The sequence below is a fragment of the Giraffa tippelskirchi genome, chromosome 6, assembly GCF_054371585.1.
Source record: "Giraffa tippelskirchi isolate mGirTip1 chromosome 6, T2T-mGirTip1v1.2.pri, whole genome shotgun sequence".
Lineage (NCBI taxonomy): Eukaryota > Metazoa > Chordata > Mammalia > Artiodactyla > Giraffidae > Giraffa > Giraffa tippelskirchi.
The window spans coordinates 13,054,683-13,073,272 of NC_137280.1; the positions used below are offsets into that span (position 1 = coordinate 13,054,683).

Below are 18,590 nucleotides of genomic sequence, written 5' to 3' on the forward strand. Positions count from 1 at the left end.
TTAGTGAAAGGGCAGGCTAAGCCCTATACATATTTTTCATCTTCTATTTGTTGAGCCTATGTCTGTTTCTCATTCACTGCTGTTTGGAGTTCTCATAATGATTTGAAAGCAGTAGAAATTTAATTTTAAAAGGAAGCTTATACCTAGGTATAAGGTATAAGGTTACTGGACTAAGGATACCTTGTCCAATCTTCTATGCCGTACAGTATTATCCTCTTCTGTAGAATCTGTGGTTCATTTGAAGGTGAAAGTGAAAGTCGCTCAGTTGTGTCCGACTCTTTGTGACCCCATGGACTGTATAGTCCATGGAATTCTCCAGGCCAGAATACTGTAGTGGGGAGCCTTCCTCTTCTCTGGGGGATCTTCCAAACCCAGGAATCGAACCCAGGTCTCCCGCATTGCGAGTGGATTCTTTACCAGCTGAGCCACAAGGGAAGCCCAAGAATACTGGAGCGGGTAGCCAGTCCCTTCTCCAGGGATCTTAGCTTCTGTCATTAGTTTCCTATGAAGGGTACTCGATGCTTAGCAACAAAATCAGTCTCAGTGTTGTATAACTTTAATTGTTTTGTCATCCTACCAGCTGGTCCTTTATTGTCTCCACACAGTAGCACTCTGGTTTTGACTTTTGAAACAGTGTTGATATACTTTTCCTATGGTGTTACTATCTCAAGAAATGGTGCTACCCCCCAACAGGTGTCTGAGCAGAGATTTTCAGAGTTCTCTCTGTTTACCACCATTAAAGATCTTAAAACGTATAGCTCTGAAAATACTTCTCATATATTCCACTTTCTTCAATTTAGTAATTATACTTTTCAGTCCAGGAATTTAAATTTTTTAATAGATTTCATTTCTCTGCTTAGAGTCTTATTTATTAACTAAGAGTACTTTTTCTTGAATTCTCTGAGCATCTATATTTTCTTGAACATGTTTATAATAATTATTTAAGACTTTCGATAAATTCAGCACCTGGGCCATGTTGGAGTCGGTTTCTACTGATTACTCATTTCTTAACTGTGGACCACATTGGGAAGGGAATATGTCAAAGCTTTATATTGTCACCCTACTTATTTAACTTCTATGCAGAGTACATCATGCAAAATGACAGGTTGGATGAAGCACAAGCTAGAATCAATATTGCCGGGAGAAATATCAATAACCTCAGATACGCGGATGACACCACAGTATGGCAAAAAGTGAAGAATAACTAAAGAGCCTCTTGATGAAGGTGAAAGAGGAGTGTGAAAAAGCTGGCTTAAAACTCAATATTCAAAAAATGAAGATCATGGTCCCACCACCTCATGGCATATTGATGGGGAAATAGTGGAAACAGTGAAAGACTATTTTCTTGGGCTCCAAAATTTCTGCAGATAGTGACTGCAGCCATGAAATTAAAAGACATTTGTTCTTTGGAAGAAAAGCTATGACAAACCTGGACAGTATATTAAAAAAGCAGAGACATTGCTTTGCTGACAAAGGCCTATCTAGTCAAAGCTATGGTTTTTCCAGTAGTCCTGTATGGATATGAGAGTTGGACCATAAAAAAAGCTGAGCACCAAAGAATTGATGCTTTTGCACTGTGGTGTTGGAGAAGACTCTTGAGAGTCTCTTGAACTGAAAGAAGATCAAACCAGTCAATCCTAAAGGAAATCAGTCCTGAATATTCATTGGAAGGACTGATGCTGAAACTGAAGCTCCAATACTTTGGCCACCTGATGTGAAGAAGTGACTCATCAGAAAATCCCTGATGCTGGTTGAGATTGAAGGCAGGAGGAGAAGGGGATGACAGAGGATGAGATGGTTGGATGGCATCACCGACTTGATGGACATGAGTTTGAGCAAGCTCAGGGAGTTGGTGATGGACAGGGAAGCCTGGCATGCTGTAGTCCACGGGGTCGCAAAGAGTCAGACATGACTGAGTGACTGAACTGAACTGGAACAATTCATATTCTTAGAACCATTCTATTCCCAGATAACTCTTGTGTTTGTCTGGGAACAATGTGGTATAGTACTTCAGTATAGTATTCAAAAAATTATGTGAGATATTCAGCACCTTTATATAAAATAGGCTTTGTATTAGATTATTGTGCCCAACTCTGGGCTAATGTAAGTATTGTGAGCATACTTAAGGTAGATTAGGCTAAACTGTTTGTTTGGTAGGTTAGATGTGTTAATTGCATTTTGACTTAAGATATTTTCAGTTTACAATGGATTTTTCATGACCTAACCCGAGGTTGAGAAAGTTGAAGAAAATCTGTAGGCTAAAAGCTGAATTGGTCTGGTTAGCAGTTCCTGCTTCTCACGTAGGTATAAAAACACTGTTCGTGCCTGTTCAGAGCTAGTCTCTGCCGTGTTCTGCAGGGCTACCATCTTGCTTTCTCTAGCTACTTGAGTCCTGATGGTTGTTTTATATCTCACCTAGCTTTTTGGTTTCAAAATGTACCAACTTTCGGCTAAATATTGTAAAAAGGTAACTCAAAAGACTCAGTGACTTCCAGACACATGACCTTTTCTCACCTTTGGCAGCTGGGGCTCCTTGAACCAGGGTGACACATTCAGATGCTTATTTGTTCCAGGATGGGGACAGTAAGGAGTGGCTGAGGATTAGCATGACATTGTCAGGAGTAGTGGGACTGTGCTGACCTGGTGACTGGTTAGCCACTTCTCATGGGTCTGCTTGCAGGTCTTCTGATTTTTCCAGAAAAAAAAATATAAATCCAGATTTTTATATGAAGTCTCTTGACCTTTTAATGTCACTAATTCATTTGATATTTGGAAAAATACTGTGCAGGCCAAGCAAAATATATCTGACCTGGCTGCAGCCCACAGATCACTCATTTGTAAACTTTGCCTCAAAGTCTGGCTTATCTGCCTTTTGCTTTGGCTACTGCCTGGTCTCTGCCCCTCTCCTGCTGTTCCTGTCAGAGTGTCACCTACCCCCTGGGGTGATACTGCATTGCAATGTCTGTCAAGTTAATGTTGACTTCCAAGTCATCTGATACTGAGAACAAGCAGGACAATGTCTGAGTACTTAGCCTTACTGCTTGTCTGAAGTGCTTTACCAAAATGCTGGTGCTTGGGAGTCCTGACTTGTTTTGATAATTTTGGTGGAAGGGAAATGTCATATGGAAGGATATTTTTTTTAACTGTTGAAAAAGTATAAAAGATACCAGCATTTTATTATTCAGTGACTCAAACATTTTTTGCACTTTAGGGGTTCTCCGCTTAATTGTGCTCTAATGTGAATTACTGCTGCTGCTGCTGCTAAGTCGCTTCAGTCGTGTCCGACTCTGTGCGACCCCATAGACGGCAGCCCACCAGGCTCCGCCGTCCCTGGGATTCTCCAGGCAAGAATACTGGAGTGGGTTGCCATTTCCTTCTCCAGTGCATGAAAGGGAAAAGTGAAAGTGAAGTCGCTCAGTCGTGTCTGACTCTTAGCGACCCCATGGACTGCAGCCTACCAGGCTCCTCCATCCATGGGATTTTCCAGGCAAGAGTACTGGAGTGGGGTGCCATTGCCTTCTCCACTAATGTGAATTAGGTGACTCCAATTTAATTAGAAAATTGGATTCCTTCCTCTTATCCTAATAGGTTGGTGGGCTAAAGAGCAGTTTGTTTTTTTTTTTCATGAAAAGATGTTTAACCTTCTACCATCTTAGGATTTCTCTATCTTTTGGTTTGTGGATTTTAAGCTTTTGAGCATTTTCGGCATAGCTTTCTTGAAACAGAAAACCTTTGCTTTCCTTGGGATTATTTGACACGTTCTAAGGGTGGATGTGTTCAGTATTATCTTGGGAAACCAAGAAAGCACTTCATAAATCACAGCGTCTTCTCTGTTCTTGAATCAGAATCAGACATATTTTCTGAGTCAGCCCTGCTGGTTTCCCAGGTGTGGGACTATGGATGTCATCCCTGAGATTGAGCTAGTAAAGTTCATTAGAGTAAGGTACTAATGAGCACAGGGTTATGTGTTCCAACCCTATACAGGTCTCTTAACTTGGCTCAAGGAGGGACTCCTGGCTCAGCCAGTCTTGCAGATATATAGCTTCAGGCCCAAGCAGGACTGGATTAGAGAGTAAGCAAATCTCTCATCACTGGGGGAAAATAAACTCAAAGCACATGTCCTGTTGGATGTATTATGTCACTTGCAGATGGAGTCAGCACCTAGATTACCAACATATAGGGAGATGTACATCATATTACCTCTCCCAACAGGATGTGCTACCCATCACACAAGTTTAAAAAAACAATGGAAACCAAAGACTTCCGAGAAATCTGGGAAGTGACAGGAAGTCCTAATGTAGTTGATGGAGCTGGACCTCCATGGAACTCTGTGACTGTGCTAAAGAGCTCTGTGTGATTCCTTGTTAGGCATGAAGCTATGTGCATCCAATCTGATCACTTCATGGCAAATAGATGGGGAAAAAGTGGAAACAGTGACAAATTTTATATTCTTAAGCTCCCAAATCACTGTGGGTGGTGACTGTAGCCATGAAATTAAAGACACTTGCTCCTTGGAAGAAAAGCTATGACAAAAGTAGACAGCATATTAAAAAGCAGAGATACCGTTTTGCTGACAAAGTTCTGTACAGTCAAAGCTATGGTTTTTTCCAGTAGTCACGTACGGGTGTGAAAGTTGGACCATAAAGAAGGTTGAGGGCCGAAGAACTGATACTTTCAAACTGTAGTGCTGGAGAAGACTCTTGACAGTCCCTTGGACAGAAAGGAGATCAAACCAGTCAATCCTAAAGGAAATAAACCCTGAATATTCATTTGAAGGACTGATGCTGACACTGAAGCTCCGATACTTTGGCCGACCCATTGGAAGAGACCCTGATGCTGGGAAAGACTGAGGGCAGGAGAAGGGGGTGACAGAGGCTGAGATGGTTGGATGGCATCGCTGACTCAACGGGCGTGAGTTTGAGCCAGCTCCAGGAGACAGTGAAGGACAGGGAAGCCTGGTGTGCTGCAGTTCATGGGGTTGCAAAGAGTCGGACACGACTTAGAGACTGAACAGCAACATGTGCATATATCTTGAGGCAGCACTTTGCTCACCCAGGGTGAAAAGAGTCATATTGGGCCCAGGACTGGAGACACTTGTCTTATTGCTGCCTTATACATCCTGGTTTCGCATTTCCTGAACATTTTCCTATGAAAATTTTCATTATAGGTAGGACAGTATTTTCTATCTGTGCCTATTTTTCAAGGATGAGAATTCTAAAAATTATTTTTTATTACGAAAAATTTCAAAATAGCATATAATAATGAATATCCATATACACAACATCTGGATTTAATAATTGTCAACATTTTACCACATTTGCTGTATCATTTTTGGTTTATTGCTAGTGTTTATCATCCCTACATATTTCTCTGGAAATATGACTGTTTCTTGCAGTGCCATATACTATTATTGCTTTTATTAAAATGAGCTAAAATTCCTTAATATCATCTAATACATTGTCCATATTCAAGTTTCTCACTTGTCTTCAAAGTAGCTGGTTTGTTCAGTTCAGGATCTAATCAAGGCCAATGCATTTCCTTTCATTCTTAGGTCTCTTAAGCCTCTTTGAGCTTAGGACAGTTCCTCCTTATCCTTACTTTTATATGGGTGTGTGTGTGTGTCTTTGTGTGAACACATGACATTGACTTATTAAAGAGACAAGCCAGGTGGCTTACACCATGTCTCATTTCCTGAATTTGTCTGCTTTCTTAGGGTGGATTTTGATGCCTTATTTAATGTTGAACATCTCCTTGGGTCTGAAGATTGGCAGCAGTTGGGAGACCTTGTACACAGAGGGCCCCAGATGATGAGGAGGATAGACTAAAAAGGCAGTAGGCAATCCATGTTCCCGTGTTTTGCTTCCTTCCAGAGCTGATAGACTCATATGAACACCCAGCACCATAGTCCTTTCAGAAAGAACCAGCAAGTTTTTTCCTCTTGCTAGGTCATAGCACAGAGCTTCAGGATATAATGATCCTATTGGACATTTATTTTGAATAGCATATCTTGAGTAGAACAAGTTAAAACAAAGAGATAGGAAGATGAAACTAAAACTATGAGAAGGCCATAGGAAATTACCAGTAGCCTGACAGCTTGAGTTTGTTCTCCTCTCCTGAAGTCTGCTCATCTCTCTTGGTTGTAGCAGGGAACCAAATTTGGAATAGATGACTGCAGAGGACGAAGTGTCTTGGGAGAAGCTGATGACAGACATTAGGCTATGAGGCTTGGGAAGTAGAACACAGCCAAAGAAGGAAGTGTAGTACAGGGAAGCAAACAGTGAGAGGGCCCAGCTCACCTCTTTTCTCCTTCACCCCAAAGACTGGTGCTGTGAGAAAGGCTGTAAAATCTTTCTGATCTTAAAGATGTTTTGGAAAACTACTCAGTCCTTATTAACGTTCTTAACTTAAGCGGGGGATCTGAAACTTGAATGGTATCGTGTGGGAAGATTTCAAAACAACAAATGCCTAGGTCCCACCCTCAGAAATTCTGATGTAATCAGTCTCAGATATGGCCATGACAAGAGGAGTTTTAAAGACTCTCCAGGTGACTCTAATGTGCATCTATGTTTGAGACCTACTGACCTAGAGCGATAGACTGTATATACATTATCTTTTTTTTTTTAAGACATTCAATCATCTTTCCCACCTCCATTAAACTGTATGGAATTCTAATGCATAAAAAAGATAATAGCGGTTGTTCTTTACTTAAGGTGATGTGAAATCTTGCTCATCGGACACCATTTGCCATCTGCATTACTAACTTTTTCCAAGTTCTCATTCCCTTCCTATAGCAGCATCTTTATAGAACTAAGTGCCAAAGAGGAAGACTATTCGAAAACATCACCGATCTAGAGTTTACTGGATTTTAGCCATCTAGATCTGGATTTGAACCCTACTTGTTAACTGTGTGACTTTGGACAACTACACCTAAACTCTCTGACCCTCATTTCCTTTACCTCTTAATTAGAGCTGATACCTATCTCACAAGTTGTTAATAAAAAAGAAAGTCGGATATAAGCTAGTGTACTCTCAATAGAGGTTGGCTCCTTGGGTACTTCATGCTTTCCTTGAGGCCACCATAAACTTTCAGGTCTGTTCAGGCATGGGATTGATGGTTTGGTTTAATCCAGGAAACTTCAGTTGCCTTCAAGTTGCCTTCAACTTCAGTTGCCTGCAAGTTGTATTGTACTTGCATTGTCGGATGAACACGGATTCGCTCTATCCATGACAGGTCCAAAGTTCCTGATTGACTTGTAGCCCCGTGGGAACAGATGGAGTGGGGGAGGAGTTGTTGCTGCTGAATGATGAAGGAGAAGCCAGGAGCTTCCATGAAATGTCTCAGGAAATACTCTGTAACTTCGTAAAGTGAATGAACCGAGATAATCATTGGAGAGGGAAGCAGGCACAAGCCTATTTTCATGAGAGTGAAAGCAGTATGAGGGTCTGGAAATGGTGGTGATGGATGGGCTAGGAGTTTGATGTGGGAAGGAGTTCTCTGTGGACCAGACAGAGATGTAGGTTCACAGATGAGGGAGGATTTTTTTTTTCGATTCAAGAAACTTTTTTTTTTTTTTAAATGACAATGGAATTTTAAGCAAGTATGTGAAAACATGAACGTATTCTTTCCCATTTTGCTCTTCCAATACGGTTAAACAAAACTCCCAGGTGACATATACACCTCACGTTTTTCATTGTGCGTATGCTGAGAAGTGTAACTGAGTGATACGGATTTAACTTCTTCCTCCTTCTCCTTCTTCCTACCCAGACTTTTGTTAAGTTGTGAAATGGCTGGAGGTGTTCAGGAAGATGACAAACGAGAGGTCAGAGGCTTGGAGAATTACAAAACTGGATGATCTGTAATTGAATAATGTTGAGTAGAATACACAAATCAAAAGTGTCTAAAATCTGTTTAAAGAAAACTCATTTGGGTTTGGCCCTATCTCAATGACATTGAACTAATGTTTCAAGTCTCAGTATGGCTAAATGTGGTATTTCCTGTTTATCTTTCATAAGCTGGCATTGATTTCCACATCGTGTTTCCTGCACACCCCCGACCCTTACAGAATGAAAAACGCTTTCCTAGTTTCCTCAGCACTCACAATGAAGAACCTTCAGAGTTCTCTTATTTCTGGCGTCTGACTAAGTGGAGGAAGAGCATCCTGTTACAATAGGTGTTTGAGCCAATTAGGATGTTTGGTGGGCTCACCGTGGATTATCTTTAGTCTGTTAAAAAAATTTTTTTTTGAATTATTGACAGGTTATTATCCAAAATATGTGAGTTTGGTTGCTAACCCATTTTAATGTAGTAGTTGTATTTTTTATATCCATTCTTAACAGACAGATGAGAAAAAAAAAAACACTTCCAAGAAGTGAGAAGTAGAAAATGTTCATTTGGAACGATAAAATAGTTTGGTAATTTGAAATTGAAACCAAGGCAGTTTCTGGCAAACTGTGAGCTGTGGCCTCATCTCCGGTGGCCCCGTCTCCTGCTATCCTCCCGTCTCCTCCTGCTGTCTGGCACACCTCCGCTCACATCCAGGCGCTGCGTAGGGGCCCCATGTGGCTCTGTGATCACAGTTTACTTGCCACAGTGTCCTATAAGAGCACTCCCTGCAAGGCTAAGTTTTTATTTATTTTTTTAGCATTTCTCTTTCTGAAGAAAATTATTATTTTTTTAATGCCTCAGTGTTAACGAGCTATCTGAGGAATGAGTTTGATAAGGATAGCTCAGATTAAGTTCTGTGTGACATCAATGGTAAGACTCAGTGTTTTAGCCTGTTGTGAGTGTATACATTTCAAGAGAAGTTCCCTATAAACCCCAACTAATGCATCTATCTATCAACAAAGGCATTTCTAGGATTTCATGTGTAGATTTTAATGACTGGGGCAGAATGGTGTACAGTCATTTATACAGACTTCCTCAAATCTCAACGTAAGATTTATGTTTCAAACCTATTTTAAAGATAGGGCTTACTTAAATTTTAGCTTAATGTCACTAAATTCCCTTTTAGTTATATCTCCCCATTGCTAGGACATTTAAAAGTCCCCTCCATTCCTACCAAACATAAGACATTGGTGACCTCTCAATTTCCACCCACTTGTGACTGTTCTCAGTACTGGTGAAGAGGAGAAGCTTGTCAAGTATGGGGATTTCAATTTCTCCCTTTGCATTCAATTAACAATTGACTCCCTTTATTACGATCCTAACTTTTCCGTGTGAGGCACATCTTTATTTCCCTTTCACTAGTTTTAACAACCAACCTTTTCACTCCATTGTTACTTAATGAAGACAAAGATAATAGTGAATACATGGTTCAGATAGTTCTTAGAACAGCCCTGGTCAATAGAAATAGCATGTGAGCTCCATACTTAATTTTGAATTTTGTATTAGCCACATTAAAACTAAAAAGAAACAGGTGAAATACATTTTTAGTAATATATTTTATTTACTCCAATGTAAAATATTATTTCACTGTGTAAGCAACATAGAAAGTGAAGTATCTCATACTTGCTTTTTTTTCCACCCTCTGTACATAGTCTTTGAAATCTAGGATGTAGTTTATATTTTATAGCACGTCTCAATTTGCAATAGCCACATTTCAAGTGCTCAGTAGCTAAATGTAGCTAGTGACTGTATTATTTTTAGACTTGGAAAATTTCTGAGTAAGAAGGCTATTGAATTGTGAGGTTAGATTTAGTTTTAACTAGACTGTATTGTTTATGAAAAATGTTTGTCGAAACTGATGGTTTTTATTCCTAAATCTTCCCTGATGTTCTCCACTTCAGTAATTGTCACTGACAGGTTTGCTCTGTATGTTTTTACAGGTAAGGGCACTGTGCACCTCTAAGAGCTATTAATTACAATGCACACGGCTGTTTGCAGTCTTATTGTTTCAGTAACACTGCCTAATTGTCCATGCTAGAAAGGGAGTTAATTTGTGATACTTTTATCTCCTCCACCCCCTTGCCCATCTTCTCCAGTCTCTCTTTCACTGAGTGATGTTGGTTCTGCCTCTGAAATACATCTAGAATCAGACTTCAGCTCTCAGTCTCTGCTACCACCTCTTTAGAGAGACTGCTACCAACTGGATTAATGCAGTGGCCGCTAACTGGTTCCCCACGTCCACTTTGGGTGTTCTCCAGTCCATTCTCCATGTTGCAACCTGTGTTGGAAAAGGCAAGTCTGAGCAGGCCTCTCTCCCTCTATAAATCTTCTAACAACCTCCTATGCTTTTAGGATAGAGTCCAGAATCCTTTGGTGGCCCACAGGGCTCTTTGAGGCTCCTACCTATCTACTATTCCTTCTCTCTTTATTTTGCCTTGCTTCTCTCTTCCTTACTAGGACTTGCACACACTTTTCAACTTTTTACCTCCAGGGCTTGTTGCCTCTCTCTCTGCCTGGCTAACTTATTTTTACCATTCCAGGTCAAATAGGACTTCCTTGGGATGCCTTCTTTTCTTCCTTGACTCTTGGGTTCCCATTCTATATGTAATGTATGTTTTCATAGTACCACTATGTCTCCTTCAGCATTTATCAGAGTTTTATCTATATGATTATTTGTGTAATTTTAGTGTATTATCTGGGTTGACCAGTGTAAGATTCATGATAAAAGAGCACACTCTCCCTTGTTCATGACCTTTGTATCTATAGTACCAGCCCTGTGCCCAGTATATTGCAAGCCTTCAGTAAATTCCAGCTGAACCTTTCAATGGCTCAGCCTGTTGTTTCTAGCAGTTTGGTAGCTTTAGAGGCTTCTTGAGGTTGCAGAACCTCATGATATGACTATAGTGTTCTAGCTTCTGTTTTCCTGTAAACATCTTAGAGTATATCCTTTATGAGGCTACTTCTTTGGCAAATTGCTGATAGATTTGGGAAAATTCCACTGGGCGTTGAGATAATGACCACAATATCACCAAATTTGCTTTGTAGAATAAGCATACTTTTACCACCAACCTCCCCTATCCTCCTACCAGCTCATGTGGTTGTAGAATTACTAGGTCATAGGTATGTGCATATTCAAATTGACCATATAATTCCAAATTGTTTTCCAGAGTGTAGGAATTCTTTGTTTGCTCTATGTTATCTGCCATACTTATCCGACTTTTGTGTTTTTGCCAGTATTGTGGTGTAAATGATGTCTTATGATTTAAATTTATAATTTCCTGATTTCTAATGAAAATCTAATGAGCTTTTAATTTTTTTAAAATTCACCATTCCTGTTTTCCTTTCTCTGAAATGACTTTTGCCTTTTTTCTGTTTGATTGTTCATCTTTTCCTCATTGGTTTTTTGAGATTTTTCTATATTCTAGGTCCTAATGCTTGATGGTATTTGTAGTGCTAATATTTTCTCCCAGTTTGTTGCTTTTTACCTCCTCAGTCATTCTATGGTCTTTTTATGAATCAAGATTATTAATTTTAATATAGTAAATTAGCCAATCTTTTCCTTTATGGTTCTGCTTTCTGAAATCTCATTTAAGTACACTCTACATTATTCCAAAGTTATGAATCTGTCTTTAGCGTCATTTCATTTGTTTTGATCAATAGTATTTTTGTTATCTTTCAGTTCTATGTATTTTCTAATTTTAATTCTTCTATAACCTCTGGGTAATTTAGAAGTGTGTTTCTGAATTTCAAGTATATAATTTCCTATTATAGTTCTTGCTACTGATATTTAATTTAACTGTTTACTTTCAGATAACATTTGAGCTAAGAGAATTTGAAATTTGTTGAGCTCTATTTTATGCTCTGGAATGTGGTTAATTTTTGTAAGCCATGTGTGCTTAAAAAGAATGTATATTCTCAAGTTGTTGAATGTGTTGTATCATAAGTACTCAGTAGATCAAGTTTGTTGTGTAGTTCAGATTTTTGTGTCATTACTGATTTTGTTGTTGTTGTTTTGTATATCAGTTACTGAGAAAGTATGTTAAAATCTTCCATTATTGTGTGGATCTACACTTTTCTTATTAGTTCAGACTCTTTTTTTTTTTGCTCTATATACTTTTGAATCTATTTGATTAATTGCATATACATGTAACATTGTTACATATGACTGGTGAGTGGAACATTTTCATTAATGATTATCTTTATATCAGTAATCCTTTTGCCTTTAAATCTGTTTTGTCTGATATTGATACAGCTTTACGAGTTTTTCTTGATTATTGTGTTTGATGTATTTTTTCATAAACTTTACACTAAATTTGTGTTAAGCCTTATATATGGCCCTTGCAAATAACTTAAAGTTGTATTTTATTTTGTAGTCCAGTCTGACAATATTTGTCTTTTAACCAGACAGTCAGGTTCATTTACATTGATTGTGATTAATGTTACACAGTCATACCTTGGAGATATTTTGGGTTTGATTCCAGACCACTCAATAAAGCAAATATCACAATAAGATGGGTCACATGAAGTTTTTGGCCTTCCAGTGCATATAAACGTTAGGTTTACACCATTCTGTGGTCTGTTAAATATGTGATACTAGCATTATATCTCCAAAAACAGTGAAAAAAGAAAGCAAAGCCTAAAAAACAACAACGACAAAAAACAGTGTACCTATTTCAGTTAGAAATTACTTTATTGCTAAAAATTGCTAACCATCTTCTGAGCCTTCATCAGGTTGTGATCTTTTTTTTTTCCTTTGACTATTTATTTATTTGGCTGTGCCAGGTTTTAGTTGTAGTGTGCTGGGTCTTCGCTGCAGCATGAGAACTCTTAGTTGAGGCATGTGGGATCTAGTTCCCCTGACTAGGATGGAACCTGGGCCCCCTGCATTGGGAGCACAGAGTCTTAGCCACTGGATCACCAGGGAAGTCCCATCATTAGGTAACTTTTCTGCAGGTGGAGGGTCTTGCCTCAATGTTGACGGCAACCGACTGATCAGGTTGGTGCTGTTGGTTGCTTGAAGGCTAGGGTGGCCGTGGCAATCTCTTAAAATAAGACGATGATTGACACTTTCTTTTAGAGGTGACTTCTCTGCAGCATACAATGCTGTTTGATAGAATTTTACCGACAGTAGAACTTCTTTCAAAACTGCAGTCAGTCCTCTCAAATCCTGCCACTGCTTTATCAACTTGGTTGATGTAATATTCTAAATTCTTTGTTGTCATTTTGACAGCCTTCACAGTATCTTCACCAAGAATAGATGCCATCTCTAGATGCCATCCCTTTGCTCACCCATAAGAAGCAGCTTCTCACCTGTGAAACTTTTATCATGAGACTGCCAACAATTTATTCACATCTTCAGGCTCCACTTCTAATTCTGTTTCTCTTGCTGTTTCCACCACGTCTGCAGTTACTTCCTCCTCTAAAGTCTTGGGCCCCTCAAAGTCATTCCATGAGCGCTGTAATCAACTTCTTCCAAATTCCTATGAATGTTGATATTTTGACCTCTTCCCATGAATCATGAATGTTCTTAATGACATCTAGAGTGGTAATCCTTTCCAGAAGGTTTTCACTTTACTTTGCTTAGATCCACCAGAGGAATATCCATGGAAGTTATAACATTACAAAATATATTTCTTAGATAGTAAGACTTGAAAGTGGAAATGACTCCTTGATCCATGGGCTGCAGAATGGTTGTTGTGTTAGCAGAAATGAAAACAACATTAATCTCATTGTACACCTCCATCAGAACTCTCGGATGACCAGGTGCATTGTCAATGAGCAGTAATATTTTGAAAGGGATCTTTTTTTTCTTAGCAGTAGGTCTCAACAGTGGGCTTAAAATATTCAGTAAGCCATGTTGTGAACAGATGTGCTGTCATCCAGGCTTTATTGTTCCATTTATAGAGCTAAATTAAGCATAATTCTTAAGGGCCCTGGAAATTTTGAAATGGTCATTTAAACTTCATTCAGCTTCAAGTCATCAGTTTCATTAGCCCCTAACAAGAGAGTCAGCCTGTCCTTTGAAGCTTTTAAGTGAGGCATTGACTTCTCTTCTCTAGCTATGCAAGTCCCAGATGGCATCTTCTTCTTATAGAAGGCTATTTCATCTACATGAAAAATCTGTTGTTTAGTGTAGCCACTTTCATTAATTATCTCAACAAGAACTTCTGGATAACTCCTGTAGCTTCTAAAACAGTACTTGCTGCTTCACCTGGTACTTTTATGTTACAGAGATGGCTTCTTTCCATAAAGCTCAAGAACCAGCCTCTGCTAGCTTCACACTTTTCTTCTGCAGCTTTGTCACCTCTCTCAGTCTTCACAAAATTCAAGAGAGTTAGAGTCTTGCTCCAGATTAGTCTTTAGCTTAAGGAAATGTGGCTGATCTATCCATATCACTCAAACTTTCTTCATATCAACACTAAGGCTATTTCACTTTCCTACCATTGGTATGTTCACTGGAGTAGCACTTTTATTTCTCTCAAGAACTTTTCCTTTGCACTCATTCACAACTTGGCCGACTGTATGGTTCAGGAGGCTAGCTTTTGGCCTCTCTTGGCTTTTGATGTGCCTTCCTTACAAAGTGTAATAACCATTTCTAGCTTTTGATTTACAGTGAGATGCACAGCTCTTTCTTTTGCTCGAACAAATGCTTAGAGGCCATTGTAGGGCTACTAATTTGCCTAATTTCAATATTGCTGTGTCTTAGGCCCAAGGAAAGGGAGAGAGTCTGGAGTGGTCAGAACACACACAATATTTATTAAGTTTGTCCTTTTATGTAGGTGCAGTTTGTGGTGTCCCAAAACAATTATAACAGTGACTTCAAAGGTCACTATCAGGTCACCATAACAAATAATAACGAAAAAATCTGAAGTCTTATGAGAATTACCAAAATGTGACACAGAGGTTTGAAGTAAGTAAATGCTGTTGGAAAGATGGTACTGATAGAGTTTACTTGATGCAGGGTTCCCAGAGACCTTTGGTTTTTAAAAATGCAGTATCTGTGAGGTACAGTAAAGTGAAGCACAATAAAATGAGGTATGCCTGTATTGGGGTTTATCTCTTCCATCTTGTAATTATTTGAACTGAAATGTTGATCTGTATTGTGTCACAGTCTTCGGCTGAAAGATGTTCCAAATCACTGAATAACTCAATCACCTATTTACAGTCCCTTATGTTGGATTACCCCTATGACCCCAACACTGTAGTGATTTGGGATTAAATGGCAACAGAACATAATGCAGGAACTGGAGATAGTTAAAGACCAGTGTTAGGAAAGGAGAAGTTCACCTTCATCATATGTTTGAACAACTCTCATATGCATATAAAAGAGGAATTAAAACATTAGCAGCAAATGACAGAGCTAGAACAAATGCATGGAATAATATTATACTTTGTTGGTTGAACAGCTGTTAAGTGCCATATACATTGCTAAGCACTTTTCACACATAATTGACTTCACACAACAAACCACTAAGGTAGGGAGTTACTGTTTTCATTTTACAGGTGGGGAAACTGAGGATCAGAGAACTTAGAGAAGATGCCCAAGGTTGAACAACTGGTAAATGGCAAAACTGGGAACTGTATTCAGTCCTGTATGGCTCTCCAACTCTTGTTTTTTTCATTAAGTTATATCGCAGGGAGTCGAACAAGTAAATAGCAAATAAAAGACCTGTCTTTTAACTAAACTTGATTAAGAGCTTAAGGACCTATCATTTGGGGGAAGTGAGCATCCCATCTTCGGACATTTCCAAACAGATAGAAGGTGGTCATATACCAAGGCCGTGGCAGTGGGAGTTTTACTTTGAGTGGGAAGTTGTACTTTCAAACAGATGCTTGGATTAGATGACCAGTAAAGTCTATCTAGCCCAGTTTCCATGATCTTACTGAAACTGTGCCAAAGCTTAACAAGTGTATGTCTCTCCAAACTCTCTCTCCCTTTTGAGAGGAGCTGCAATGTGAGCCTGTCCTTTCTTCTCTCAGGCTGCTCACTCGCCGCAGCGTTACATGATGCGCACAGGTGGTGGCTTAATGAAATGTTATTTGATGATGACTTGATGAAAGTCGACTTGGCCTGTTTAGATAGGAGAAAAACAAGTCATGTGTGTTTTATAGAGTGAAAACAGGAGTGCAGCATAAGGTTCATTAATTTGGCGTGCTGTAGCCAAAGATGCAAGAGCTGAGAGACTCCATTTCACATCATCCTCCTCACTTAAAAAACTTTTAACAAGCAAGAAGTACCTTATTTTTAAATACAGTGTTTTAAAAATGAAATATTATTTTATAGAGAGGTTTTAGTAAGTAGACAGAATTGGGGGGAAAAAGGTCTGTCCTCTGTTTTTTACTTTCTTGGTACATTCTGCCTTGTGAAGGCCAAGAGCCCATAAAAAAAAAAAAAAAAAAAAGTTGATTTCTGTCAGCAGTCTTACCAGGCTCCCTGTCCTGTGGTCTCTTCTGTCCACCTTATTTTCTTTATCCTCACTGTCACTCCATCAGTAACCACTTCTTTTAAAGCCTTGCCAAAAGCAAATTTCTTCCAGATGCTTCTATTGACCTATGCTTCTGCTTGTACCTGTCCCTCTCAAAGTGTCCAATAGTGGCAGCTGAAGTAGATGAGAAAGGATTTTATTTTTTCGATAGTCCTTTTAAAATGTATAAAAGCAGTGTCACAACTACCTGCATCCTATACCATGTCTCTGAGGTGTGTAGGAAAAGTCTCATTGTGGTCTTTTGTGAAGAAACTGAGACACAAAGAGGTTATGAATTGTAAATAGCAGCAGTGCTAGCATCTTTTAGCCCCTTGGCTCTAACAGTCAAATGCTGCGTTCCAAACTATTTCCCACCAGTTTCTGACTCTTGGTGTTTAAGTCATGTGACATGGCATGGCTGATACCTGGGGTTTGGGGTATTTACAGTTTGATGAGCTCCTATGTGCAAATGGCCAACCAAGTGCTACCCGAGGCGTGGAAGGAGGAATGGCTATTACAGCCTACTAGCATGGAGGAGGCAATGGCACCCCACTCCAGTACTCTTGCCTGGAAAATCCCATGGATGGAGGAGCCTGGTAGGCTACAGTCCATGGGGTCGCTAAGAGTCGGACACGACTGAGCGACTTCACTTTCACTTTTCCCTTTCATGCACTGGAGAAGGAAATGGCAACCCACTCCAGTATTCTTGCCTGGAGAATCCCAGGGACGGCGGAGCCTGGTGGGCTGCCCTCTATAGGGTTGCACAGAGTCGGACACGACTGAAGCGACTTAGCAGCAGCATGTGACCACACTTGGAGGAGGGCCTCCCACCGAGGTGAAGGTACTGTCACCTGCATGTGTGAGACTAAAGCCACCCCCCAAGATGCTTACTTTCAGAATTTGGCCCTGTGACTCTTAGGTATGCATTATTCCGGTTTCATCTAGTTGCCCACACTGACTTTGGATTGTTTGAGGGCAGCCAGAGATGTTTAGTGTAAAGATTCCTGGGAATTGGGAACCTAGGGCTTGAATTCTGAAACTTCCTGAGATTAGATTCATGACTTTTGTTGCCCTGGCCGCAGCCTTCTCATCTTACAGTTGTACCAGATCAGTGATTCTTCGAAGACGGTCCTTGGATCACATGTCTTAGAACTGCTAGAGGGGGCTTGTTAAAAGTCGAGATTCCTGAACTCCAGCCAGGCCAACAGGATTGGAATCTCTGGGGGAAGGGACTCAGATGGCTTCCTTTTAACTCCTTTTAACAACCTGACTAAGTATGTGTGCTGAGATTTGGACATCTCAGGCATCCTATGATTTTCTGCATGAGAAGACAAAGAAAGATAGCAATTGTAGATTTAATTTTGGCAGAGGTTTCTTTACTCTTTTTGTGTATAAAACTTTTTGACATACAAAAGCTGAACATATTTAATGTACTCAACTTGGTGGGTTTGGAGATAAGCACACACTTGTGAGACCATCAGTGCAGTCAATGCCATAAACATATCCATCACCTACAAATTTTCCTCTTCCTCCCTCCTTTCCCTCTTCCTTCTTCCCTCCCTTCCTTGTGATAAGAACACAACATTAGATCTACTTCTCAACAAATTTTTAAGAATGTAATACAGTACTGTTAACTGTGGGCACTAAGTTGTACTAGTACAGTAGACCTCTAGGACATACTCACCTTTCATAACTGAAACTTTGTCTCCTTGAACCAACATTGCTCTGTTTCTCCCTCCTCCCAGCCCCTGGTAACCACTGTTCTACACTCTGCTTCTATGAGTTTGACTATTTTAGATTCCTCGTATAAGTAGGATCATGCAGTATTTATTCTTCTGTGTCTAGCTTATTTCACTTAGTAGAATGTCCTTCAGGTTTATTTATATTGTTGCAAATGGCAGGATTTCTTTTTTTTTTATAAGACTGAATAGTACTATATTGACTGCAAATACTATGTTTTATTTGTCCGTGGACATTTAGTTTGTTTCCATATCTTGGCTATTGTGAAAAATGCTGCAGTGAACGTGAGAATGCAGATATCTCTTTGAGATTCTGATTTCAGTTCTTTCAGATTAATACCCAGAAGTGGAATTGTTGGATCATGTGGTAGTTCTATTTTTAGTTTTCTGAGGAGACTCCATACTATTTTCCATGGTGGCTGCACCAATTTACTTTGCCAGCAATAGTATATGAAGATTCTGTTTTCTACACATCCTTGATAACATTTGTTATCTTTGCCT

The 18,590-nt window shown here is 39.5% G+C and overlaps 1 protein-coding gene across 11 annotated transcripts in view; it reads left to right on the forward strand.

Annotated features, from left to right (window-relative positions):
• The window catches only part of CPQ (carboxypeptidase Q), a 548,292-nt gene that overhangs the window by 56,320 nt on the left and 473,382 nt on the right, over nt 1-18,590 (forward strand). Inside the window, exon 1 of one of the 11 annotated variants that reach the window (XM_081505171.1) lies at nt 7,770-7,820. The exons of 9 other annotated variants lie outside the window; for them this stretch is intronic. In XM_081505171.1, the coding sequence (XP_081361297.1) occupies nt 7,785-7,820 (36 nt within the window). In that variant the 5' untranslated portion in view covers nt 7,770-7,784. Of the gene's footprint in view, nt 1-7,769; nt 7,821-9,994; nt 10,178-18,590 lie in introns of those variants that run through there. One more of the 11 variants, XM_081505166.1, reaches the window with a different exon arrangement.